At 41.7% G+C, this 26,994-nt stretch overlaps 1 protein-coding gene across 10 annotated transcripts in view; it reads left to right on the top strand.

Annotated features, from left to right (window-relative positions):
* neo1a (neogenin 1a) overlaps positions 1–26,785 on the top strand; it is a 165,357-nt gene extending 138,572 nt beyond the window's left edge. For 2 of the 10 annotated variants that reach the window (XM_086025870.1, XM_086025867.1), the window contains exons 13-29: positions 5,859–6,003; positions 7,692–7,802; positions 7,879–8,073; positions 8,974–9,069; positions 11,311–11,486; positions 12,902–13,040; positions 13,320–13,427; positions 14,433–14,627; positions 15,927–15,959; positions 16,207–16,275; positions 17,248–17,383; positions 17,813–18,057; positions 19,910–20,002; positions 20,291–20,458; positions 22,452–22,739; positions 24,194–24,330; positions 24,873–26,785. In XM_086025870.1, coding sequence (XP_085881996.1) covers positions 5,859–6,003; positions 7,692–7,802; positions 7,879–8,073; positions 8,974–9,069; positions 11,311–11,486; positions 12,902–13,040; positions 13,320–13,427; positions 14,433–14,627; positions 15,927–15,959; positions 16,207–16,275; positions 17,248–17,383; positions 17,813–18,057; positions 19,910–20,002; positions 20,291–20,458; positions 22,452–22,739; positions 24,194–24,330; positions 24,873–25,025 — 2,487 coding nt within the window. In that variant the 3' untranslated portion in view covers positions 25,026–26,785. Of the gene's footprint in view, positions 1–5,858; positions 6,004–7,691; positions 7,803–7,878; positions 8,074–8,973; positions 9,070–11,253; positions 11,487–12,901; positions 13,041–13,319; positions 13,428–14,432; positions 14,628–15,926; positions 15,960–16,206; positions 16,276–17,247; positions 17,384–17,812; positions 18,058–19,909; positions 20,003–20,290; positions 20,459–22,451; positions 22,740–24,193; positions 24,331–24,744 lie in introns of all 10 variants that reach the window. The other 8 variants (XM_086025873.1, XM_086025868.1, XM_086025869.1 and 5 more) reach the window with 6 other exon arrangements.
* Positions 26,786–26,994: the final 209 nt, after the last annotated feature.

Raw genomic sequence — 26,994 nt, 5'->3', positions numbered from 1 at the left:
CGTGTGAATTAAGTCTGTTTAAAGGAGGAACACACGACGTGCTGATAACTGCACTGCTTCTCACTCACTCTCACGTCATATGAGCCAATCACATCCGTGACCGCTTCTGGAAAACATCAACTTTAAGGATATTACTAGGGCCACATATAAATGTGTACATTACACACACACACTTTGCACGCATTTGAAATATTTCTGTGACTGTTCTGAGGTCCATTTGCGTTTTTGTCTACTACAGAAAGAATGTTAATAATTTTAATTCAAAAATTTTAACTTTCATCTCATGAGGATTTATTGTTATAATAAAAATACATTACATATGAACAGTATGTTGAATGTATATATCCGTCTTGTGTCTTTTATCTTTCCATTCCAACAACAATTTGCAGAAAAATATGGCATATTTGGCAGATAGTTCGAATTAATTAATTAATTAATTTTTAAGGTGTGATTAACTCGATTAAAATTTGTAATCGTTTGACAGCCCTAATATATATATTTTTTTAAACTCGCTAACGATAATTTGACAATATTCTACAAAAATATTTTAAATCTGCACTTGCGTCACAGACCAATTGTGAATAGACAGCGTTTGTGAACAACATCTCTTTTAAATTGGTAAATACAGCTTCTGCAAAACATAATGGTATTCTACGACAATATAATAAGAGCACTTGTTTTGCACGTACTTTGTCCACATTTAAAATGGCATTTTTCTCATACATCTGCTTAGAAAGTGTGTGGTCCTCTGTGGGCCCCCCAGTAGCACTAATGAGAAATTGTGGTCCCCGTTAACATTTAAGTTGCCCATCCCTGGCCGAGATGTTACAGTAAACCTTCAAACAACTGCTTTATTAACACCCAGAGAGCAGCAACACATAGGAACATAGCAAACAACAATAGTCTCTGGTGTATGGGAGCGACAGTTACTGGAGCTTAGTTATGGACCTTCACATTACTGCTGTTAATTACGCTGCATCTCATCCTGTAAACCTCAGTGCTGCTCGGCATGCTGTAGCACGTTACTGCACCAAAGGCGTGCAACTCTAAATTCAGACTCACCTACAGTGTGCAGGGTTTTTCCTGCATTCAAAATTGAGAGGCGGCCGCCTCCAGCTAATTGTGAGTCCGCCTCCAGCTGGAGTGATTGATATTGCACAACACAGCGTGTTTGATGTCTATAATGTATTGGAACTGCAATTGCAGTGTTCGCCACTATGGAGGCGCTATATCAGGCATGGCCGACCCGCGTTTCGCGAGCCGGATGCAGCTCTTTGCCCGGTTTCATGCGGCTCTTAAGGCTCTTAAAGCCCTTTTCGCTCTGAACTTGCAGCGCGCCAATGTCAACCCCATTCATGTGTATGTGGTGAGGGGCGGCACCACAGAATGGAGCATTGCTGGGCAGCGCTGCGCGTACTCGGATTTCTTCCACGACGGCAAAAGCCCTCAGATTGAAACATATTCGACTTTACGGCGGCGCCCTCGTGACGTCATCAAGCGTTTCCAATAGGAGAGTCGCTGGGAAGCTACGGACTTATTTACAAGTAAGGCATAGGGACAATGGAGGAAGCCTTGATAAATAAAGTGCATTTACTGTACTAACACTGAAGATGCTCTTGATTTTCGTTTTTTTAAATGAGCAAAGACTGGGCTTTCTTTTGCAACAACAAAAGATACATTTTGTAAATCAGTAGGAAAAGCCTCACTTTTTATTTCCTGGCCGGTCGCTACATCAGCACTTCCGAATATGGGAACACTGTTGCGCGTCTGATTTGCTTGTCCGAACGCGGCGATTAAACAAATGACATTTGGCAAGAAGAGGTACCAGTGACATGCATCTCACGCATGCACTTTGGCTAGGTTCACACCGCAGGTCTTAATGGTCAATTTGGACTTTTTTGAAAAATCTGATTTTTTTTTTTTTTTTGTCTAAGCGTTCATATTACATTCGAAATGCGACCTCGGTATTGTGTGTTGTATGAACACATGCGTTGTTAAAGCGGCCCGCATGCACAGAAGAGATGACGTCACACCCGACGTTGTGTTTGAGGAAGTAAATGTGGTCCAATGGGGCATTTATACAGTCAAGCAATTAGGTAGCAGGTAGAAATAAATATATTTTTTGGGGTAAATTATGAGGCAAGGCTTTAATATCTCATTTCATGGAGAAATCACTAACGATGACGTCACATCACAACCGTATGTAAAAAAATGAACTATCTGTGGCTGTATTACTACGATCACCATTAATGTCCACTTAATGCTTCATGTTTCAAGGTGGATTTGAATTAAAGTAAAATATAAAGTCAATAGTGTTACTCAAAACAACTTTGTAGATGCGATCCCCTGCTGCCAGCAGTTTCCCTCTGCCTGCGCGGAGCGAGCGCATTTTGGGCTCCGGATGACGTCAATGTAGGATATATGCGACCTGGCCGTTCAGACCGCGAACGCATTGGAAAAGATCGGATACGTATCCGATCTAGGACCACATATGAAAGCGACCCAGGTCGCATTTGAAAAAGTCGGAATTGAGCCGCTCAGACTGTCATAAAAAAATCAGATACAGGTCGCATATGGGCAAAAAAATCCGATCTGGGTCCCATTTGCCTGCGGTGTGAACCTAGCCTTAGATGCAAATGAGATCGAGGGAAAAACCCGTTGAGTAGTATTGACTACGAAGTTCACTTTCAAAATGGGGGGGGGGAACAATCAGAGCATTATAAAAACATGAAGTTCAACTCAGGACGTTTTAACACAAAACAACAAGACCAGCACAAATACACAGTAAAACTAGCTTGTCTTGTGAGCTCATATGCTGGTCTATTTTATGTGCGCTCATATGTATAACGTTGCTCTTTGCAGTAACACTTTAAAAATGTGGCTCTGTATTAATAAATGAATGCTTTAATGTGAAAATAGACATTCTTATTGGAACTCCTAACTTAACGTCTGTTCCCTGTAAAAGAAAGTGAGTCAGTTGAATTTATAGAATAGATGCATGTCAAGGCGAATGGTCAGGGTGGCACCACCTCTGCCTCAGTTTAAGCCAGGAAAAACAATTCCCTCAAAATCTGCGATATAGTGGTGCTTCAGCTGTATCCAATGTTAATTTAATTTGGATTGCTTAGTGATGACACGTCTGGCGTTGTCACTGTTTAATCAGATCATAGAGCTTATACCATGAGGTGTACAAACCTTTAGCCCAAATATCATCCAATAAATGGTCGCTTTGAATGTGTTCTCCATCATTTGCTTTAGCAGGATATTTGGTCTTTTCTACCATTGATTCTCCAGCTATATTAAAACAGCTCCCAAGTCAGACAGCAAGTCTTTGTGTGTCAGAGTGTTCAAACTATAATTGTTCAGTCCGATTTATTACAGTTGAGCACACTGTAGCTCTTGTGTGACACTGCTGATTCGATAGGCTGCTGAGGTGGCCGCAGGCTTCACAACAGGCTGCTGATGAAAACAGGAAGCTGCCCTTAGATGGCCTCGCTTTTTATCCATTACTGTACATCTTCAGTCGGAGGGCCGCAGGCCTATTTATTGTAACCTTCCACCAAGTGATGGATACAATTTTCTAAAGATGTTTCTTACTAATGATATGTGAGCCATAACGTGTAAATCGAGAGCCTGGAAGCAGAGGCGAAGATAGAAAAAAGGTGCATGCGCCGACTGCTAATGTTGGAGGATGGAGGCCATTGCTGGTCAGTGCTGCTCACAGACTGAGTGAGAGAGAGCTGTCAAAGCAATGCGGAAAAAGAAGCTGTTCAATAATCCTATCACACACGAGCAGCTTGAGAGGGAACTGGCCACCCATGTTGAGGGAGAGTCAGCTGAAATTTGAGTGCTAGAAAAAAAACGGGTGCTGCTGCAAATGTTAAAAGGAGTCATTTGGTAGAAAGGAATTGTCGCACATTTGTTTTGTTTTGCTCTCAAGGCAGAAACAAGCCCAGTTGAATTGTGAAACAAATAACTGGCCTTCTTCTATTTCCGCACAATGTTTACATTCTTCCTCCTATTCTTTTTATTTTATTTTTTTTGCTTTCAGAGCGTTTAAATTCGAACATGAGCAGTCAAAAAGTATACTTGGAATGCCTCATCTAATTTGCTAACAGTATTATTGGAAAAATTGTTATCATATGTTTCTTATTCTCTGCTCACTCACATTTCCTCTTCACTGTCTTCCCGTGACTTTCTTAACAGTCAAAACAACTTTGTTTCAATTGAGAAGAATAGACAAATGCACCCGGCATGAGTCGTGGTCGATCATGTAAAATGAAAAATACACGTCACACAATTTTTTTATTGTGCCTTCTCCCAATGGGGCCGGGTCGGAGAGTGTGTGTGACCTGTTCATGCATTCAGCCTTTTGTGCATCAGTGTGACAGTAGGGAAGCATTAATTAACTCTATGCTCATGCTGAGCTACCCCCCATCTGTCTTTTTAAACACACAAAATTCCGGTTGCAAGAATCCCAGCGTGACGCGTGGGCCTGCAAGAAAAATTCCCACATAGAGCTCTGGTGCCGGAGTTTTTTTCACACCACTGTCAAGACAATACAAAGGAGCTCACCTTATGCCTCTTTTCCACAACATGGCACCATCATGGCTGGCCACGGCTTTCCTATCACTTCTTGTGAGACGCGCACTAACATGGTCCAACATTACGCACTGCCATTTTTGACTACAAACCAAAATTCCAATGAAGTTGGAACGCGGTGTAAAATGTCAATTAAAAACAGAATACAATTATTTGAAAATCCGTTTCAACCTTTATTCAATTGTATACAGATATTTAATGTTCAAACTGATAAAAAAAAAATTTTTTTATATATATTGAGGAACTGTGTTAGCTGACAAGGGTTGTCTGAAGTGTTCCTGAGTCCATGTGGTGATATCCTTTACACATCGATGTCAGTTTTTGATGCAGTGCCGCCTGAGGGATCGAAGTCCCGGACATTCAATATTGGTTATCGGCCTTGCAGATTATGTGCAGAGATTTCTGCACTTGAACGTTGAACGTTGCAATTGAACGTTGAGAAACGTTCTTAAAACTGTTGCAATACTTGTTAGGCAGATTTTCACAAATTAGTGAACCTCACCCCAACCTTGCTTGTGAACAACTGAGCCTTTCAAGGATGATCCTTTCAAAATCAATCTTGACACTCACCTGTTTCCAATCAACCTGTTGATCAGTAGAATGAGCCAGGTTATTTTTTTATTTATTTTTTTTTTTTTTACATTCTTAACTTTCCCAGTCTTTTGTTGCTCATGCCCCAGATTTTTTTGGAACAGGCATCAAATTCAAAAGTGGAAAAAAAACATTAACTATCATCAGTTTGAACATTAAATATCTCGTCTTTGTACTGTATTCAATTGAATATAGCTTGAAAAGGATTTGTAAATCATTGTATTCTTATTTTGTTTACATTTTACACAGCGTCCCGTATGACTTCATTGGAATTGGGGTTTTAAATCGTACCTTCCGTTATCATTTCCATTGTCCATGCGCGGACATTACAGTCTAGTATATTGTCAAAACTCATTTTGAAATATTACCGCGGGGGAACCGGTTTGTAGCTTCCTCATGCCTTCCAATGTAAAACTGCTTTTCTTTAACTTTCCGCGACCCACTTTTGGTTTGGCTCCCAAGAGTTGAGAATCTCTGACATTGACCACTGGTGGTCGCTCATCGGTCAAGTAGATTTATAATGTCTGCATTTTTGTAACATTTGAGGATACACATCTAAACATAACAAAAATAAAACATGCTGGTTGTAGTGTTGCACTCCACAGTCTCCTATGTCTTTTTTTATGGCCTTTTTGGTTGCATCGACTCTCATTTGCCTTTCACAGAGCATCGTGCTTCGGTGGCAGCCGCCGCCCTCAAATTCCCAGAATGGAGAAATCACTGGATACAAGATCCGGTACCGTAAAGGATCACGGAGAAGTGAGACAGCGGAGACCACCGGGGGGACCCAGCTCTCCAAGCTCATTGATGGTAGCAAACACTGACTGACTGGTTCTGCTAGGGTCATTTTAGTGATAAACTCACCCTAGTGTTTTATCACGTTTAGATCTTGGATATGCTGCATACTGTAAAATCTCTGCAATTAAACACAATCCATTCCGAGACACTAGCTGACCATTGATTAGTTATGGATTACAGTTTTCCCCGTTGGAAATATTACACAAATGTTCCAAGGGTCAAAATTTCACCATCATAGAACTTCATTAGCTGTAAAGATTTTTCTTTTCTTTAAATTACGTTTTCAATTTACAGCATCCATTTCGTGTAAAAAGAAGTAAAAAAACTCTAAATGATGAAAATACTCTACATCAAGTAACAAGTGACCATGTCTGTAGTGATGATTGAGTAGTAACATTTTGAATTTGAGTCCAACATACTTCAAATACAACTGTTGTGTTCATTGGGCTAGCTTTTGAAATACTGTGTTGCAAAAAGCCAAACAACAATCTAAACCTGCAGCGCTACTCCTTGGATGATGTTTGAATTTGAGTGAAATTCGTACTACGTGAGGTGTTCAGGTTAAGAAGTTACACTGTGTTGAGAAACTGCTTTTCCTTTAAAAAAAATAAAAATAAAAAACAAGTCAAGTACTTTGATGATAGAAACGCAGCAGCACTAATGCATACAATCATTTATTGAACATCTCAAGGATTCTCAATGAGGTTCAAGTCTCGACAACCTACGGGCAGTTCATGTGTAAAAAAGAGCAGAGTAGGCCCAATGTGGGCAGTTCTTTCCCCCCTGCTGTCAACTCTTGTCATGCAATCAATCGGTTGTTGGTTTTGGTGCAAGTGGACTTGTATGGCCAAAATGTTGCTTTGAGGTTCTTGGTTTTCAGAATGAGGACTGAGTGGCCCAGGCCCTTTTTAATTTATTAGCACATGAATATGATCTTAACTTGTCTCAGTGGGTTTGCATGATACTGTTACATCCCCCGCGGCTATCACCAAATTCAATCGGTAATTAATATTAGATTTTGGCTCAGCAACTTTCAAGTGGCTTGACCTCCCACTGTTCACTGCATCAAAGAGAATATGCTCTTAAAAGTTGATTCTACCCTTTCCCAAACATTCTGGAGGCGTGAAACAGAGGGATGTTTGTTGGTTCAAATGCATTTAGAGGGAGATGTAGCCTCGGAGGCACAGGCTTTGGCAGACTTTACAAGATACCCCAAGGGTGGCCCAGAATAGTCAGTACTTGGAGTAAGTACCAACTACAAGATGAGCATGTTGAAAGCATATTGGACAATTTTACAGTGGGGTTTTTTTTAATGTATTTTTTTTGCAGACGAATAAAGCAGCAGATCATCTGTCAGTAGTCTCTCATGAATACCATTGTCGGCACCCAGTATTGAAACTAGATCTAGACTTTTCCAAATCCTTTTAGTTTTTTTTTCTCAATTTCCATCAAGCTGTTTCTTTTAAGACACATCTTTCTCAAGTGCTGCATATTTGTATCTATCAAAACAGTCCAAACCCATGTGGAGATGTCAGATTTCATCATCTTGATGTTTTGGAGAAGGGAATAGTAGCATGGTGAGGCAGGCTCACAGATTTTCTCTTTAGATCCTGCAGAGAAGTTTTGTGCATCTATTAAAAAAATATTTGCACTAAAATGCAAGTCAATAAAAGTACGACTTTTTTTCCTCCCTGGTGCAGGTCTTGAGCGTGGGACAGAGTATTCCTTCCGGGTGTCTGCTATAACAGTGAACGGCACGGGCCCAGCCACCGACTGGACTACAGCAGAGACGTTTGAGAGTGACCTGGATGGTAATATTCAGCGTTTTACTTTTTTTCAGACACTCGTACCTTCAATAAATGTTTCATTCGGAATTCCCCTTGCCAGAATCCCGGGTCCCAGACCAGCCCAGTTCGCTTCACGTCCGTCCACTGGTCAACAGCATCGTGGTGAGCTGGACACCGCCAGAGAACCAAGACATTGTTGTACGTGGCTACAGCATTGGCTACGGCATTGGCAGCCCTCACGCTCAGACCATCAAAGTAGATTACAAGCAGCGCTACTACACTATTGAAAACCTCGGTAAGAAAAAGACATTTATGTGGAATTACAAATGGTATTTCAATATTTGAACTAAGTTCAAGGTGTGTGTTGTGTTTTTCAAAGATGCGCTGATTTGTTGACTCATTGTCACTTGATGCGTTGTCACTTGATGCGTGTTTGTGTCTTGACAGCACTACTCAGACATTAATTGTGGGAAGATTGTGCTCGTGAATTCACCAAATCTGCTGCTCGTTATGAAAAGATGCAAATTGGTTAGATTTTCTCACACAAAAGATGATTTAACTGCACCACTGATTTTATTCATAGTGGCAATTTAGAGGATTAATGAGCACTCACACCAATCAGGGACAAAAAAAAAAGATTTAAGGAGCAAGTCAAGTCAAAAAAATAATATGTTGTACCCCCACTAGTCTCAACACGGCATTCTGATTAATAATGTGATTGTGGAATATGAGTTAAGCAGCAAAAGCCACCTGTTTTTAGCCATTTTGCCACTTGCTGTCAACTGAGAATGACATCAAAGTGCTCAGGGCTCGGGTAACGACCAATCACAGCTCACATCTTTCTGGGTTTGAGGCGTGATTGGTTGAAGACCTAAAATGAGATCAATTCTGACTATTATTTGCTTGTAAGATCAATATTTGAAATGGTTTAGATAGTGTCAATCGGGTGTCTCAGTCATGTGGAAAAAGTCCCTTTGTTTATAAAAGAATACATGAGCTATTTGTGATGGCAAATTGCCCAAGTATGCATATTTGAAGCCTTCATTACAGTCGCGGCAAGAGGAATTATTTTATTCAAATGCTCTCTCGCGCTAATATCGCCATTATGAGTTGAGTGTCTCTCGAGTTTCAGCTTGATTAGATGGCTGCATCAATTTATATTGCCGCACTGCAACTTTGCATTTCTGTTATTCAGACCCCAGCTCTCACTATGTGATCACACTCAAGGCCTTCAACAACGTGGGTGAGGGGATTCCTGTATATGAGAGCGCCATCACAAGGCCACAGTCGGGTAAGAAGTGCAGATCTATCACCCAAATAACCGCAAGACTGACCGACCTGTTTATTTTCACAGCTTCGTTGTTAAAAGTAACATCATTGGGTCTACTTGTAAAATATCCGAACTTAACATTAGATGCACCTTCACAACTTCATTTGTTTGTTCAACAAACTAACATTGCAAATATTAGCCACACCCCTGTTTGCTGCAGTGGGTGGTTTGACCCCACTGTAAACTTCAAGTCAATTCAATCAAAGCAAAACATTGTTTAAACACAATTATTTTTCCATTAGTTAATTTGGATCTCATTCGATAGTAAAGATGCACCCAATGTGGTGGCCAGTGAGTGTACTGTAACTGTAAAGCAGAATACGGAAAAAGTCAGGCCAAGGAGGACGTCTATTCAATGAATCAAGTGTTTGCCTCAAAACTTCAAGTCAGACAGCTTGATTTCTATAGAGCTTTTAAAAGTGTTACTTTTACAAACAAAGTTAAAGACATTTAAAATCAAAGTCAAGAAATAAAAAGCTGCTTAGAACAAAGGTGGAGGTAGGTGTATGGCCCGAAATAACACAGCCATCCATCCGCACAGTGCTCCACTTTTGTCAATTGTCTGTGGCGCTGTCGTGGTTGCTGTCCCTTTGTATCGAAGAGCTCCGCTGACTTCAGCCATGACACTAGACAAGCTAATTATAATATACATCTCAGTTAAACACCGAAACACAAGCCCCAATCCAGTGTTGGCCACAAATGATCTTCAAGGATAAAACGTTCCTAATGTGGTTCTATGAAAGCAGGCTTCACACACACTTTGTGTCAGTGTATGACGATAAGTTGCATGGGATGCCTGGGGCGTCCCAGAGGGGGGTCTGCACCCTCCCTCTCTTTCAAATCAAGACTCGCAGCTCCCCGCTCAGCCTTGATGGCGCCACTTTGTCTCCTCCATAGCTCTGTTGCAATACTGAGAGGGCGGGATGCTAGATGGCATGAATCACGTCAGCATGCTTTGAGGGCGGATGGCAGTCTAAGTGCACACGCGCAAAATTCATTGCTCTTCCTCACTTCCTCGTAGACACACACAGTGCTGCACACACCCGGACCCCCTGTGGTGGCTTTGGCAACCCTTCGTCAGATCCAAACGTTTCCTCTCAGAGTAGAACGCAAAAACTTCCATCGTCTGCTGCTGCCTCCTCGGGGGCGCGTTCTTTTCCTGCCAGTTTGTTCAAGTCAGGATTAAAAAGACAAGCTGACCTACATAGTACTTATACTTTGGAAACATATAAAACTGTGGAAAAACTTGGTGAACTTGGGTAGAGAGAGTGTAGCGGGCGTTATAAACCTACGACTTAGCTTGGATGAAAAGCAAGCAGTGGTAGTTAAGAAGAGAGGGAAGGCACCCTCTTCATTTTTGTAGACCATTTACAAATAATGGGGACTCAGTTTTCCCAGAGTTGGGTAAAAAAAAAAATGCAGCTTCTGCATTTCACTCAAAAGCCACAAGACTCTCCGTAACCGCATGAATGCTTGGGTCTTCATCATGCGCCGCAGTACAAAGAGCTTGGAACAGAGAATGGAGTCATGCAGGGCGAGGACCAACAAGTGGTTGAAAAGCGTCGTCGCGGATGAGTGACCAAAGATTATTCTTTTATCACTTAATGGAATGAAGATCGTGAAGAAGTCAAGCACATGCTCAAGGGAGGGGGCCACCCCTAAGTCAAAGAAATGTCCCATATTTGCGGCCGTTTTGCTTTAAAAAGATGGGACGTTCCACATTCTGACCATGTTCCCAAAAAACATTTGAGTGCAAGTATGTAAAATAATTCTTTGTAACCAATAGAGCATCTCTTCCTTTGCCTCACAGTAGTACTAGTATTGATACCACACAAGCAACTTTTAAAAGTCTGTCGATCTGTCTGATTTTAGAGGTCAGTGTCTGTTGTTCTAATAGAATCTTTTCTCTTTTCTCTTCACCCTTCCCAATCCCATGTTCGTTGTGCTTGTGTTTGCTTTCACCTTTCGCCCGTCCATTCTTCCTTTTAACTCAATAACCTCATTTTCCTGGCACTCCGTCCCACCCCTGCATCCCGTCTGGACTCCTGCCTGATTGTGCCATGACCATGCCATGCATTTCTCTGTGTTTTAATTTGCCCATTTTAATTTGTGCGCTTGCATGCGGGTTTCCTGCCTGATGGGCAGACCCCATAGACCCTGATGTTGACCTGTACGAACTCTTCCATGCTCCATACACCCCAGTACCAGATCCCACTCCCATGATGCCACCTGTGGGTGTTCAGGCCTCCGTGCTGAGCCACGACACCATCAAAGTCACCTGGGCGGACAACTCGCTGCCCAAGAACCAAAAGATTACAGATAACCGCTACTACACAGTGCGCTGGAAGACCAACATCCCTGCCAACACTAAAATGAAGGTAAGTGCTATATCAATATTGTCGAAGGCAAGCCTTAAGCCACTAATAGCTTTGCTTCTTTAAAGACAGAAGTCCAAACATGCGCAAATTATAATTATTCATGTTAGCTTGCACCTGTATAAGGTGAAGATGTGAATGATCGCGATTGTTTCCAACAAAACGTCACTGACATTCTGAAGCAACCCCACATCTTCATTTGAACTTGATCATCATCTTAACATGCAGAAGCTACATCCCCCAAAATGCATAGAATGAATGTAAGAGTAAGCTTTTTTTTTTTTTACCAACACTGTCGTCATGCATACTGTACATTGTGCAGTAAAATAATCCACACCGACAAATTGTCAACGTCACAGCTGCGTGTATATTACAGCAGAGCCCACTAGCATGAATTGATGGTTAAATGTGTCTGGTTTGCACACTGCCACAGTGATTACAGAGCTCCACAGGCTTCATTATGTTTCTATCCAAATAACTAAATCCAATATATTTACACATCTATTAAGAAGGCCTTTAGGAAGAAAAAAAAAAAAAGAAGTCAAATACTTCATGTGTGAGAAGCTCTCATGTCTGCTTCTACATTCTGCCTTCTCTTTCCTTATTCCACCATCTGCTCTTGTACTGCCCCCACTTGAGAACAGAACAGAACATTCATCTTAGAAATGGCATTCTACATTTGATAGACTATTACAAAAAAACAGAGAGGAGACATCCTTTGTGATATGTACTAACCTTGATAATCAAACAGAAAATAAATTAGGCTGCTGTGTGTAGCGATAAATTTCCTTTGATAGATTCGTGTTCAATATTTCCAAGCAGTTCTACAGTCAATTGTGGCCACTAAAGAAAACACAATCAGTAGCTGCTGTTCCCTGTTAGCCATTTATTCGTGTGCCCTTAGAATCATTACCATAAAATCCTCCATGACCCCAAACACACACACACGCGCATGCACTCCGCCCCGACTTACGAAGCCTCTCATGTTCCATATCATGTGTGGGCAATGACATCAGAAACGACAATGTCCCCTTGGGCAGCATGCACATCACCTGTGTCCTCTTCTTGCGGGACCATGTTTTCTTAATTAAAAATGACAATAAAATCCCACACCACTATGCATATCTACGACTTTTCCTTTGGGTTTCTTCTTCGGTGTATGCACCACCCCTCCACAAAAAGTTGTAGTAGTAACTGGAATATTCATGCTGCTATCACTATTACAGGAACTAACACGTGCTACAAAATGTTTTTAGCATTGAAGGAAGGAACAACACCGGCAGCCATTGGACCATATTGTATGTAGAACGTAACATAATAAGTAATCAAACATTGATTTGACATTGAGGCCCAATATGATGGAATGCTCTGAAGAAATCTGTCAGAGTTGAACACTGGTCACGTTCTCCTGTCCACAGATTGCCAACACCACCAGCCTGAACCACATGGTGACAGGGCTGAAGCCCAACACGTTGTACGAGTTCTCCGTTATGGTGACCAAAGGCCGACGCACCAGCACATGGAGCATGACTGCCCAGGGAACCACCTTTGAAACCAGTATGAGCACTGCAAGCCCATCAAAGCATGAAAAAACCTTTCACACATTGTAGCCAAGCATTGATGATACCACAGTCACATACAAGTTCAAGATGATAAAATGATAGACGTCCTGTACAAAAAAATTACATATATACATACGTACATACATATAAACAAAAAACAGGACTTTTTGAATGCATTCGTACAGAAGAACAGTAACATGCTAACATGTGAAAGGGTCTTTTTTTTTTTTTTTTTTTTACTGTGGTGAATTCCCTCTGTCAATTCCTTCCTTAGTTCCTAGCTCGTCCCCCAAAGATGTGACAGTGGTGAGCAAAGAGAACAAACCTCGCACCATCATTATCAACTGGCAGCCTCCCTCTGAGGCAAACGGAAAGATCACGGGTAAGTCTCCAAATATTCACAAGGTCTCATTTTTTTCCCCACACTCTCAATTTGAAATATTACATTGGTCAACAACAAATTGTAAACATATTTTAACAGAGATGGCTTTTTGTGTTCAAAAAACATTTTTCATGCTGATTTTAAAAAATGTCTACTTTCTTCTAGCACATCAGATTTTTTGAATACTGTTTTCATTTATTATTTGATCTATAAAAGCTTGCGCATTATGATTTTACATGCCTTATAATTTAGATGTGATGTTTCAGAAAAAGAATTCCACCTGTTGCAGAACCTAACCCTTAATTCATAAATATTACAAAATAAATTATTTTTATTTTTTTATTATTATTATTATTATGAAAACCTGATGTGCTAGAGAAAAAATAAGGTCGAAATCAGTGCAACAAATTAAAGTGGAAGTCAACCCAAACATGTTTTTTTTCAAGAATATGTTCCCAGCAGGTCCACTAGTTGAAACACGGCATTCTGATTAATGTTGCGTTTGTGGAATATAAGTTAAGCAGCAAAATGCACTCGTTTTTAGCCATTTCTGGGGGCAGCCATTTTGTCTTCTGTCGACTGAAAATGACATCACAACTGCTCACAATGACCAATCACGGCTGCTTTCTGAATCTGAGCCGTGATTGGTCGCTGTGAGCAGTTGAGATGTCATTTTCAGTCGACAGAAGACAAAATGGCTGCCCCCAGAGATGGCTAAAAACGAGTGGATTAACACTTATTCCACAAACGCAGTATTTATCAGAATGCCAATTCAACTAGTGGGCTTGCATAGAACATATTCTGGAAAAAAAATGTTTGCATTGATTTCCCCTTTAATATAAAAAAGTTTAGGTCCATCTCTGATTAAAAAATGGAGTAAAAATGTGTTGGCCAATGTTACCTGTGTATATATGAATGCGGCCGGCCTGAAGTCATCCACTATTCCACCTGAAAACCAGTACTGCCATTAAAGCCATCAAACCAAATAATCTACCTCTTCTCAAGGTTACATCATCTACTACAGCACAGATGTCAACGCTGAGGACCACGACTGGGTTGTTGAACCCGTGGTGGGCAACCGCCTTACTCACCAGATCCAGGACCTTACTCTGGACACGACCTACTACTTCAAGATCGAGGCTCGAAACTCAAAGGGCATGGGCCCAACGTCTGAGGCTGTACAGTTTAGGACCCCAAAGAGTGAGTTTCTCTGAAATAACATGGCAACTGAGGTGCAATTTAAAGCACACATTGACTGGGGCTACCATTAGGCTACATGTGTTAAATTGGAGTAAATACCCTGTTCCTAGTCCATTAAGTAAATAAATGCCTCCCCCAAAGAATAATAGCTTACATTACATATAATGTAGTGCCTTTCAGTTGACCCAAGACCACTTATCAAAAACTCAAGGGGGTAATTAAAATGTTGAATATCTTAGGAGCACCATGTTAGCATAAAAGGCTTCTTCGTTGTAGCAGTGCTGCACGCAGTTTGCCTCGATATCATGAGTAGAAGTGTGATGGAAGCTTCAAGTTGAAGTCCGACAGGCAGCCATGAATGGCTCCTTGTGGTTTGACAACTCATGGAAAGCATAAGACGGACACAACCATTGCAGTTGGATTTAAGTGTGGAGCCTTAAGGTCAAGTGTTAAAAGTTGACTTTGTAGTTTTGAAGATGATCTTCCGCTACATGCGGATGATGTCCTTTACTGCAATCTAGTCTGTCTCACTTTATGCAACCTTGCTACATTTCTCCACGATTCCCCTTTTTATATACTGTTGTCTAGTAACTCCAGTTTCACGTTATGTAATTTTGTCTTACAAAGGTGACATTGTTTATGCCTTCCCTTATCTGCAGCTGAGTAAATTGAACATTATTGTGCTGTAACATACTCTTCTTAGTATAATAATAAACATATTGTTAAATGCAAACCTCTCTGTCAGTGACCATCAAAATGCATCAAAACAGATTTAATACAGCGCATTAGATCTGATGGATGTCATTAAAATATTGTACATCTTGTGACCAACCGGTGAGTTTATATTTTCGAACTAAGAAGATCCCTCTTAGACAATGTTTTCTTCTTTTCTTTTCTTTTTTTTTTCATTCCAGTGGAGAATAAACATTTCTGTTGATTCCCTAAAGCCTTTACTCTCTTGGTTACTCTTGACAAAAGTAACAATAGATGAGGTACACATCTCACGCTTCAGTTTTGTACATTTTCATTGAAAACCTTGTCAAATACAACAGGGCTTGAAATCAAAGAGGTTTGCGCTATTTGTTGGACATATTCTTTTACTTATTTTACTTATTTTTCAGCTTGCCTTTGCTGTAGTGTTTGTTAAGCGGGGGTTCACTTGACTCAATTTGAAATTTTACTGCCTCCGCCTCCTCAGACTTCATCTCTTTGCTCTGTTTCCTTCTCACTTGCCGCTTTTTTGAGCTAACCTATTATTTTGTTTGCTTTTTTCTTTTCTCCCTTTCTGTGCTTCTTAAGCTGAGTCCTCTGACAAAATGGCTAATGACCAAGGTAAACTCCCCTCACACTTCATCTTTGTGTGCACACTGCTGACTCTGCCCCTCTTACCAAAGATTTCCAACTTTTGGGCTGGTTAAAAGCTCTGGCTTTTTCTTGTAGCAAGTTTCAGATCACAGTATAGCTCATTGGCCTACAAGAGGCTGTATGATATGACAGGACCAGAAGCCATGCATCAATTTCAAGCCTTTCTGTAGAGCACATTTTCCCTCATGAAGCCACTCTTTGTGTCCACTGACAGCCTCAAATCTTCCATCGAAGCCTGGACCTCCAGGCAACCAACTTCCCCTTGATCCTGGATCAGCAGTTGGTAAGATTTTCCACATGTTCAGCTTCACCAACGCCAATTATATGTTCAGTATATACTCATGGTGTGCAAACTGAAGATATTTTATTTGTGGTCATATTTGCGAATGGCCATTCTAACAGATTTGATGCTCACTCAGAATTGGGTCAAATGTGCAGATTAATTTGTGTTGATTAATTTAGGGGCCTGAAAAAAAGATATAGCGCTTTCGCTTCAAAGCCACAAATTCAAAATGTGTTATTTAAACAGGAGTTCACAGCAAATCCTTTTTTTAAAAAAAACAAAAAAAAAACAATTAAGTGATTATTTTCGTCAGACGACCTCGGAAAAAATGTTAAGTGCCAAATAGAGATGTCACGATACGATAATATGACGATATGAACCTCACAATACGATGATTATCGCGATATTTTGGAGAGGTTGGCGATATATAAAAAACTCACGATACTGTATAAAAGGTCACGGTATTATAAGGAAAAAAAAAGAGAGAGAAAGAGCTCATATTAAAAAAAACATCACAATATTCTGTTTTTGTACATAATAACAGCATTCACAAAGAAATAGGCTTGGCCAGTCATGCGCTCCTATTGGCTCAGCTCAGCAGCGCAAAGTATCATGGTCGATGTAGTTTACAATGCTGTGTTCGGATGAAGCGGGCCGACGGAGATGTTGAAAAATATTTGCTGGTTTGACTGATGTATGGGACCTGGGACAAAAAAAGCACATTTTTTAAATCTGCGTTTAAAAGCATTTACACTTGGGCCAGACTTCACTTCTGTTATGCTTGCAGCATAACAGCTAAATGCTGCTTCACATTGTTTGCTTTGAACCCAGGGCTCCATTAATTGACCTGAGTCTGCAGACCTCAGAGCCCTACTGTGTTTATATTCTATTAGCATTCTTCCATTTATTTAGGACCCAGGATGTGTACTGAGTTTACGGTTGCCATGATTAGTGATGTGGTTCTTTTTCAAGGAAAATCCGGGATGGGAAACAGTGAAAATCACATCCTGATCATCGTCATCATCATCTCAGTGGGAGCTTTCACCATCATCGTGGTGGTTGTGGGGGCCTTCCTGTGCACACGGCGCACCACGTCACACCAGAAAAAGTAAGCAAAGGCCATGGCACGACAACATTTTATGTTTTTTTTTTTTTTTTGTCCATAAACCCTTGAACCCTTAAATCTTTGAATTATGAGTTTACAGTGTTTCTCTGCTGATGTCTAGCTCAACCCCTTACCAATAGTAATCCCCATGAGACAACAAGGATTGGATTTACAGGTCTGCTACTTCCATCAAGGTTTCCAGTCAGTTGTAATTCTCAACCAGTCATTGTAAAACATTTAAAAAAAAAAAAGATGTCTAATGTAGCCAATGTTATGGTTGTTTATGATCATATCATCACACGCTTGTGACTGTTCCCTGCTGTTTGTAACATTGAAGTGATCAGATTACACGGACCAGACAGTTTTACGGTCTGACGGCCTTGTTGAGCGTGAGGTCGTTTTCTCCATTAAGCCCGCCTTGATGTCACACAGGAAGCGGGCGGCCTCCAAGTCCTCCAACGGCTCGCACAAATACAAGGGCAACTCCAAGGACCTGAAACCGCCTGATCTTTGGATCCACCATGAGCGGCTGGAGCTCAAACCAATGGACAAGTCACCAGAGCCAAACCCGGTCATGACCGAAACACCCATCCCCCGCACCTCTCAAGACATTACTCCAGCTGACAGCGGCATGGACAGCAACCCCCACCTGCAGCAGAGGCGAAACTCCTACCGTGGTCAGTCTGTGGTTAATTGAATGCTATGGGCACATGGTGTGACTCGGGCTTTTGAGTCAGACATTAGCTGCTCCGTTTTAGCTTGGAGATGTGCTCCACTATTGTTTAGACGCCAAGGGGTTTTGAGACTTTTTTTTTTTTTTTAAAGAGGCAGAAGATGTTTCAGTTGTTTCTATGGTACTGGCATAGTTAAAAAAGTACATTGAACCTTGTTTACTGCCAAAGATATATTCCAGACCCACCTGTTATAGAAGAATATCTGATGTAGAGAGACCATATGTTTTTCCTTATAGTTTTGCCCCTTTCACCAATTTTAGACATACTTTAAATTAGTACCGGTATACCGCAGCTTTAAAGTATTTCTTAGCACCTGTTCTTTCTTGCTGTCTAGAAATGGGAGTTGTTAGAGACTTAAAGGAGAAGTCAACCCAAACATATTTTTTTCAAGAATGTTTTCTGCAAGCCCACTAGTTGAAACAAGGCATTCTGATAAATATTGCGTTTGTGGAATAAGAGTTTAATCCACCCGTTTTTAGCCATCTTTTGGGGCGGCAGAAGTGACAAAATGGTCGCCCCCTGAGATGGCTAAAAACGGGTGGATTTTGCTGCTTAACTCATATTCCACAAACGCAATATTAAGCAGAATGCCATGTTTCAACCAGTGGGCCTGCTGGGAACATATTCTTGAAAAAAATGTGTTTGGGTTGATTTCCACTTTAAAGAGAAAAAAAAGACTCACTCAAACCATTCTTAATAAAAGAAGAGAATTAAACAGTGTGTTTAAATACAAAAATGTTTGACCAAACTATATAATTCTGTCTAATGAATGCTAGCTAAATGACAGCATAGAATGTTAAACTCCATAGACAGGCTAACGGACATTAGCATGGATGTTACGGTAAATATAAAGCTCCCAACAACAACAACACTTCCAAGCAGCATAATGCATTACTCACAGCCATATATTTTCTATGCGCTATGCGAGCAACACATTGAAATAGAAATTTGTGGTACTGTAGAACACTGAAGGGGTGTGTCCTCATCTTCTAGCTGTTAATTTCACTGCATCTCTACCAGTAGTAGAAGTCGATTTGACACAACGTGGTTCTACAATGAAAGGAGCGCAACTCTCAAGTCGAACATGCATGTAAACTGTAAAAAGGAAGGAAATCTGCGATACAGCTGGGGTGCAAACAATGAACCGTGATTTAATGGGGGTTCAATGTACTTTTGCTTCTTTTGCAGTACTGACATGACTCAAATCACTCGTGGGGCTTTTCCATTGCCTAAACCAGGTTTAGTTTCCTGTACCTGGCCAGCCAGTGTTTCAGGTGTTATCTACGGATCACTGCTGGTCAGTCATTCGTCAAGCAGATTCGCAATCGCTATTGGGAAATTTAAGGATGCCAAAAACATAGCCATATAAGCTGACGTCAGCTTACCTTTTGGTTGTTGCTCTGGAGGTTGCAGTAATTTCCTCTCAAAGAAAATGCAGCAGCTCCTCTTTCTGTTGTTGTTTGTTAGCGCGTCTAGTTCCAGCTCACGTGTTCAATTAGGGCCTGGGTTACACGGTTTCACAGTAATATTGTGGAGGTATGCACTCACTGTGTTTCATTTTACATTAGTGCGTTGCCAGTCAGATGCATGCTTTTCATACATGTCACTGCTACACTTTGTTGCATCAAAAGCGTTCAGTTAATCAAAGGACCATCTCGCAATATCCTTTTACAATAGGTTCAGAATGTATGAGAGAAAAGCATTTGAAAGGTCCCGTGGTTTAAAGTGGATTGATCTCCAAGAAGGGCAGTGTAGCAGCTCTTTCTGATGGGCTGGTTTCCACCGTACTTTTTAGGCCATGAATCAGAGGACAGCATGTCGACCCTTGCAGGCCGGCGGGGGATGAGGCCTAAAATGATGATGCCTTTTGATGCACAGCCACCTCAGCGTAAGTGTGTGTGACCATAGGTGCGTCTGAATGTGTTTGATAAGTGAGCTTGTCATTGTTTACAGCGAGTGAGCTGTTTCTTTGAAACCTCTTCTGAGAAACTGCACAAACGGGAGCAGCAGCGGCAGCGATGTCTGACATCTTGCGCTGTGCTTAATTTATCGTTGACGACTTTGTTCTTGGCAGAGTATGAAAGTGTGCGAGTGTGTTTGTGTGAGTGAGCAACAGTGCGTCCTTCATCAGCAGCCTTGTCTCATGATAAACCTCCGTGTCCATTTGAATCCACAGCTGTAATTAGCGCTCATCCCATCCATTCCCTCGATAACCATCAGCACCATTATCACATGGGCAGCCTGGCGTCGCCCACGCGCAGTTACCTCTACCATCAAGGCAGCGGGCACCCCCGCCCGCATGCCTGCAGCCCCATCTCCCATCTAGACAGGGTGGACTCCACAGGTGAGACACTGCCCCGTGCTGGTCAGTGAAGGAATTGCAAAAGAGGACATAACAGTCATGTTCATTCACGCATTTCACTGCAAAAGCATGTTTCCACCTTCATACGCTTCTTTTCCACAGCTCCATTGTTCGCTGCTTCACCTGTGTTGCCGGTTACTACCACAGACATAAGTCTGCCATCAAAGTTGCAAAGAAATGCGCTTAGACTTGTAGCACCATCTGTTGCTGCACGACACGAGTGGTTTTTAGAGTGGAGACGATTTGGATCAAGGGAAGTGACTGCGGTGGGGAACAACATATGGACAGATTTGAGCAGCCGGATGTGCATTTTTGTTGCCGCTGCTTTTTTTAGTGGAGCTTTTCCTTTCTATCAGTTGAGAAAAAAAAATGATTGTGGGAAATCCTTGAAACTAGAATACGTGAAATCCGTGTCATCAGTTCTGTACAGGTCTGCTTCTTTTCGTAGAAACTGTGCCAACTGTGAATGCTAATCTGCTTCTTAAAGAACATCTCGTTTACCGAGTGCAAGGCCGTACCCTGAAATTCATATTTTGTGATTTGCAAAAGGTATTGTAGAAGATATAATGGCGACAAAAAGTACTTCCGGTTTGGGGGGAAAACAAGTTAGAAATAAGTTTGGAATAAGACGCACATGTCTAACTGTTCAGTTTTTCAGCACATCTTGCGCAAGCATGCTTTTCTCTCACGTGAAGTTGAACGGAAAAATCCGCATTGGCTTTTGGTCCATCAAACGACCAAAACATTTGCGAGGAGGAAGAGTTCTGTGATTTTGTCTGACTCGTGTAGCGGCCCTGTTTCTGTGGTGCAACCCGCTGATGACATTCTGTGACACGCTCGGCTTAGTGACCGCTTGCTATTTGAAGCTTCTCGACAGCAACGACCTGTTCGTCAATTGTTAGGTGTCGACTTGGACCCGCGATGTAATATGTGAAAAGTCTCATTAAGAGGACTGTTTACATATCCGTTCTCATTGAACCACAAAATGTATTGTTCAATTCATGGATTAAACACTTGTATTGAATTTTGCCATCAAGTTCCTTGTTCGAAAAATTGAGCTTTTGGACATGTGCTTTCAAAAGTTTAGAGAAGGTCAAATTATGTTCATTGGAAAAGATTCTACTGCATTTTAGGTTCATCCTGAAATTTTACTCGCAGGCTATGTTAAGCAGTTAAAAAATATATAATTTAAACATGCTTGGTGTTATCAGAGACAAAGCAAAAAGTTAGATTAGTATATTATCTTGTAACATCCCAAATGCATTTGTGCAATTATTTTAAGTTTTAAAGAGGTCAATCCAAGTCAATCCAAACATATTTTTTTCAAGAATATGTTCTATGTTGGCCCACTAGTTGAAACAAGGCATTCTGATAAATATTGTTTGTGGAATAAGAGTTAATCCACCCGTTTTTAGCCATCCCCGGGGGCGGCCATTTTGTCACTTCTGTCGACTGAAAATGACATCGCAACTGCTCAGGTAACGACCAATCACGGCCCAGCTTCAGAAAACAGGTGAGCTGTGATTGGTCGTTACCTGAGCAGTTGCGATGTCATTTTCAGTCGACAGAAGTGACAAAATGGCCGCCACCAGAGACGGCTAAACACGAGTGCATTTAGCTGCTTAACTCATATTCCACAAACGCAATATTAATCAGAATGAGATGTTTCAGCTAGTAGGCCTGCTGGGAACATATTCTTGAAAAAAAAAAGTGTTTTGGTAGATTTCCACTTTAAGTGAAACAATTGTCAAATTGTCACCAGTGTCTTGTAACATTCAACTTTGTTCCGTTTCACTTTGGTTTAGCGTGCTATCCTTCGGTAATGTCACTTTTTCTTGTAACCTGATGTGGCGAATGTTTTTAACAAGCAGTCAAGACCCTTGAACATGTTTAGATTCTGAACGTAGGCAATGACGAGAGGAGGAAAAACCGCTTCCTCATTGCCGTCTCCTCCCCCTCTCGGTCCGTCCTCCAGAGTCGGTGCGGAATACTCCGTGCTCGGAGCCTCTTCCTCCAGCCGCCTCGTCCTCGCAGGCCTCCTGCCCCTCCGAGATCCTGGCGGACCCCGAGGGCAGCTACCACGGCTCCACCACCACAGAGGAGGAGTCCTGCTACACCGGCAACCTGCCGCCCCTGCGCTCGGCCCACCCGCACGCCCACGCTCACCCTCTGAAGAGCTTCGCCGTGCCTGCCGTCCCAGCTGCGAGTCACCCTTGCTTTGAGTCTCCTGCGCTGCCCAGCACTCCCCTGCTAGCTCAGACTGGTGAGCAACACCTGCTGCCATTCTCATGGTGTCTTTGCTCATGCAAACGAGATTATTTCACGAAATAAAACGCAAAGAAACTTGCCCGACGCTGTCATAATACAAGCAGGAGGACGTTTAAGCAAACAGCAACGGTTTGTTACACATAAAATGGAAGATAATGGAATTTTATTTGCTGTTGCGTTGCTTTCGTGTACTATGTCGTAGTCTACTTCAGAGATGGGCGACTTAAATGCTGGAGGGGGCCACAATTTTTCATCAATGCTACTGCGGGCCACAAAGGACCATGTACTTGCTAACTCGATGTATGACAAAAATGCTATTTAAAATACATGAACAAAATGCTTACTTATTTAATTTTTGATCTTGTATAAAACAACCACTACTGTAACCCAGCAATAGAGTTTGAAGCAAACAACAAAAACGCATACGGTAATGTTTTTTTTCCAGTGCAAAGGGCTCTCGGATGAAAATTATCATTTAAGGATGGCACAAAACAGCTCAACAAGAAACCAACATTAAATGAAAGAACTCATTGAGTACATTTTTTCATAAAAATCAACTCACTCAAAATTATTCATAAGATTAATGAGGTACTATGTTTGTCCTGCATATCAGTTCCTGATCCAAAAAAAAATGAGATCAACAGACATTGTAATATAGGACACTAAGGCTACGTTCAGAACGCAAGCAAATGCAACCCGAATCAGATTTTCTTTCCTTTTTGCCCATATATGACGTGTACATAATATATTTCTTGTCAGCTCAATTCAGATTTTTTTTCTAAATCCGACTCAGGTGACTTTCATACGTGGTCCTAGATTGGATACGTTTCAGATTTTTTGCAGTGCATGATTGAAAAGCGACCAACGTCACCATTGTGCATGGCGAAAATGGGAATGACAACAGTGATGGAGGACGGTGGAGAGGAAAATAAGCAGTGGAAGGAAAGCGAGGTTTCAGATTGGGGTGCCCAAGTCCGGTCCTCGTGCCCCCCTATCCATCCAATTTTACGTTTCCCCTCCTCCAACACACCTGATCAGAATCATTGTCAGCCTTCTGCAAAGCTTGCTGGCGAGCTGATCATTCGACTCAGGTGTGTTGGAGGAGGGAAACATGCAAAACAGACTGGATAGGGGGTCTCGAGGACCGGACTTGGGCACCTCTATTTTCGATTTAAATAATATTTGGGTGGACAATTCGCATAAATATTGAAGTCCGGTGAAATGTGGCAATGTATCAAGGGATCTAAGGATACTGCATCCATGTGAAAATGGCAGGAAAGTCACAAGTGTCCAAACTTCCCCTGAGATGTGGGGTGGCCAGAGAGTGTCCGGCCCTGGCCAGCCACCAACGTAGCTCCGCCACTGGACGTTGGCCGCCAGGTTGAGCAGGTTTTTCTGAACAAGACGGAGCTCATCATTTGTCCGCTTTGGTGTCTTCACCTCCTCCAGGGCCTCCCACGCACCCCCATGTCGTTAAAACAGCCTCCATCGGGACTCTCGGAAGGACTCGAACGCCAATGATGGTCAACGTGCCCAACGCCCCCGACGTGCCAGAGACCAGCAAGATGCTGGAAGATGTCGATAGCGTGAGTATCGCGGCCTGCGTCGGCTGCATGTAACACTGCAGACAGGTCTCATGCTACTCAATACCGAATTGTTTTGAAGTGACCAAACTTGGATGGTCTCGAAATGTAACTTTCACACTTTCCTTCCAAATCCATGTCAGGTTTTCTTTGGGCAGTGGATTTTAATCCGCGCTCCAGATGTACTTTGATTTTAACCACGTTTTCTGTTTCCTCTTTCTCTCTTTATTCTTCTTTAACTTCATTCTCACCCTCTGTTGGCTGTACTTTATGAATCCATTTCCTTTTTTCTTTTTTTTTTTATGGCTGATTAATCCAAAACCCACTACTGGAATGTTTTTATTTTCTTTGCTTGTACTGCTTTGCGTTGCTTTCATCTGCTTTCCCTTTCTGGTCATGTAACGTCCCACGCTTCAGTCCCATTGACCCATCATCCCCCAGCTCGCCTCACCCCACCCATTTGAGTCCCCCCCATGTCCTCTGTGAAAGGTCCCTGACTGACCCTCTCCTCTTCTCCACCCCTCTCCCCTCCTCCCCTCCTCCAGGTGCTTGCCTCCCTGCCCCCTTGCCCCTCCCCCGCCCCTCGCAGTAACCCTGTTCCTCTCCCTCAGAGCTACGAACCAGACGAGCTGACCGAGGAGATGGCCCACTTGGAGGGCCTCATGAAGGACCTCAACGCCATCACCACAGCACCATGAGCATACACACGCACACGCGTTACACACACACACACACACACACACACATTACACACTATACAGATAAACCATTGGTACAGGAAAGTAAATTAAAAAAAAAAAAAAAAAACAGAGACCTTTTGGAGCAAGTGGCCCATGGACACAAAATAACTTCTGTGCCCTCCCCTCAACCCCCCTTTCGTCCTGCAAAGAATGAAACAAAAAAAAAAAACTCCTAGGAACTTTTTTCGGCTCACCTTTCTCACTCTCAGGAAGGAGATGGCCATTGGTGGGAAGCAAAGTGAGACGCTTCATGTTTTTATGAAGACCCATTCTCGGAGACAATGAACTCAAATGGTTGCGATCTTACTTCCTCAGCAAAAATACAAACATGTTTTGTTTGTTTGTTCGGTGCCACATGACGATGCACGTCTATGTCAAAAGTCCAACAACATGCTGGTATTGATGTTGGTCCACGCCGTCTCTGTGTTTCTTTTGTGTATCTCTTGGGCCGTTTCAGTGAAGTGAACATTGGACATCCGCCTTCTTTACAAGCCAACGTTATTCCGACATATAGTCATGTATGTTTGTATCCCCTTGTACCATGATTTTGTATTGTTTTCTACCTTGTTGTATTCTTTATTTTTTACATACATATCCTTATAAACATGTACATATGTTGTTTTTATTTTGAAGCAGACTCATTCTTTGATGCGGGACAAAAGTGTCACAAAGGAGTTCTAACATTTTGCGAGTTTTCGTTCCAGCGGTGTCTCCCTTCTAAAAGCCTTACCGCCATGTTTGCAGGTTGGAAGGAAAAGGTGACTCGGACTCAGGGTGCTGCCCCCGCAAGCCCCCTCCCTCCCTGGCACACATTACATTGCAGTCAAACAATCACCTACAACAGACCAGTTATCTTTTATACAAAAATGTATGTGAGTGTGTGTGTTGTGGAGTTTACACTGCTTCCTGGTGCCCCTTAAGTGCAACATTGTGGTTCTATTACATGTCGTAGACATGTTGGCCTTTAGAATGGGACTCCCACTGAGTTTATGCACGTCATAATTTTGGGATGAAGAAGAAAAAAAAATCCATTCACAAAACCTGATGTCAAGTCTACTTACCCATTATCCTGTTACCCAAAGAAATGTATGGTAGTCATTTGCAATCTCAATCGCGATTGTGATGTTTCTCACAAATACCCATCATCACGAATGTCATTATTATTGTAAGAGATTTTAACAATGGATTTTTTTTGAGGGGATGTATGATTGAAAACAACAGAGGGAAGTTAGAAAAGAAAAAAAAAAAAAAAAGGCCGAACTCCATTTGGGAAATAATCTATTGAGTTGTTAACAGTTGAACCTGTATTGCACTTTTTCACAGTTTTTGGAAAGTAAATTTCTTACATATCTTGTGTTTTGAATATCAAATGCTGTTTATGTAATGTAGTGTCCTATAGGTAAAGCAGCAGGCAGCTGGTCTTGTTTTTTGTTCCAATTTTTTTTTTGTTTGTTTGTTTGTTTGTTTGTTTTTTCCCGCTCCAGAGATAATATGAATTTGAGCGGCCAAGTGTTGACTTTGCAGCTCATGAGGAATTATGTTGTTGCTTGTTCGTGTACAGAGCTTTCTTTGCTTTCTGTAGGAAAACCGAAAATCCGTGGCTTTTTAGGAAAACTTTGAAAAACATGTCTGGGGAAAAAAAGGTGTTGTTGTTTTTTTTTATTGGTGTATACAACCTATTATGAATACTAACAAAATAAACGTTTCACGTTGTTTTATTTCATCACAAATATCCAAGAAGGCCAAGCGGGCAGCAGCAACTTGTGTGCAAATACACAAAGACAAATTAAAGTAACACAATTTTATTTGGACACTATCACCTGTAAACATTACAGCTATTTGTCAAACAGAAAACAATCTGTATTGTTTATTGGCACACTGTCGAACATCATTACACTCGAAAGTGGTATTCCAAAAGGGAATTGCC

Source organism: Filicampus tigris, chromosome 3, assembly GCF_054856515.1.
Source record: "Filicampus tigris isolate MCC_2025a chromosome 3, RoL_Ftig_1.0, whole genome shotgun sequence".
Lineage (NCBI taxonomy): Eukaryota > Metazoa > Chordata > Actinopteri > Syngnathiformes > Syngnathidae > Filicampus > Filicampus tigris.
This window is presented reverse-complemented; position numbering and strand designations above follow the sequence as displayed.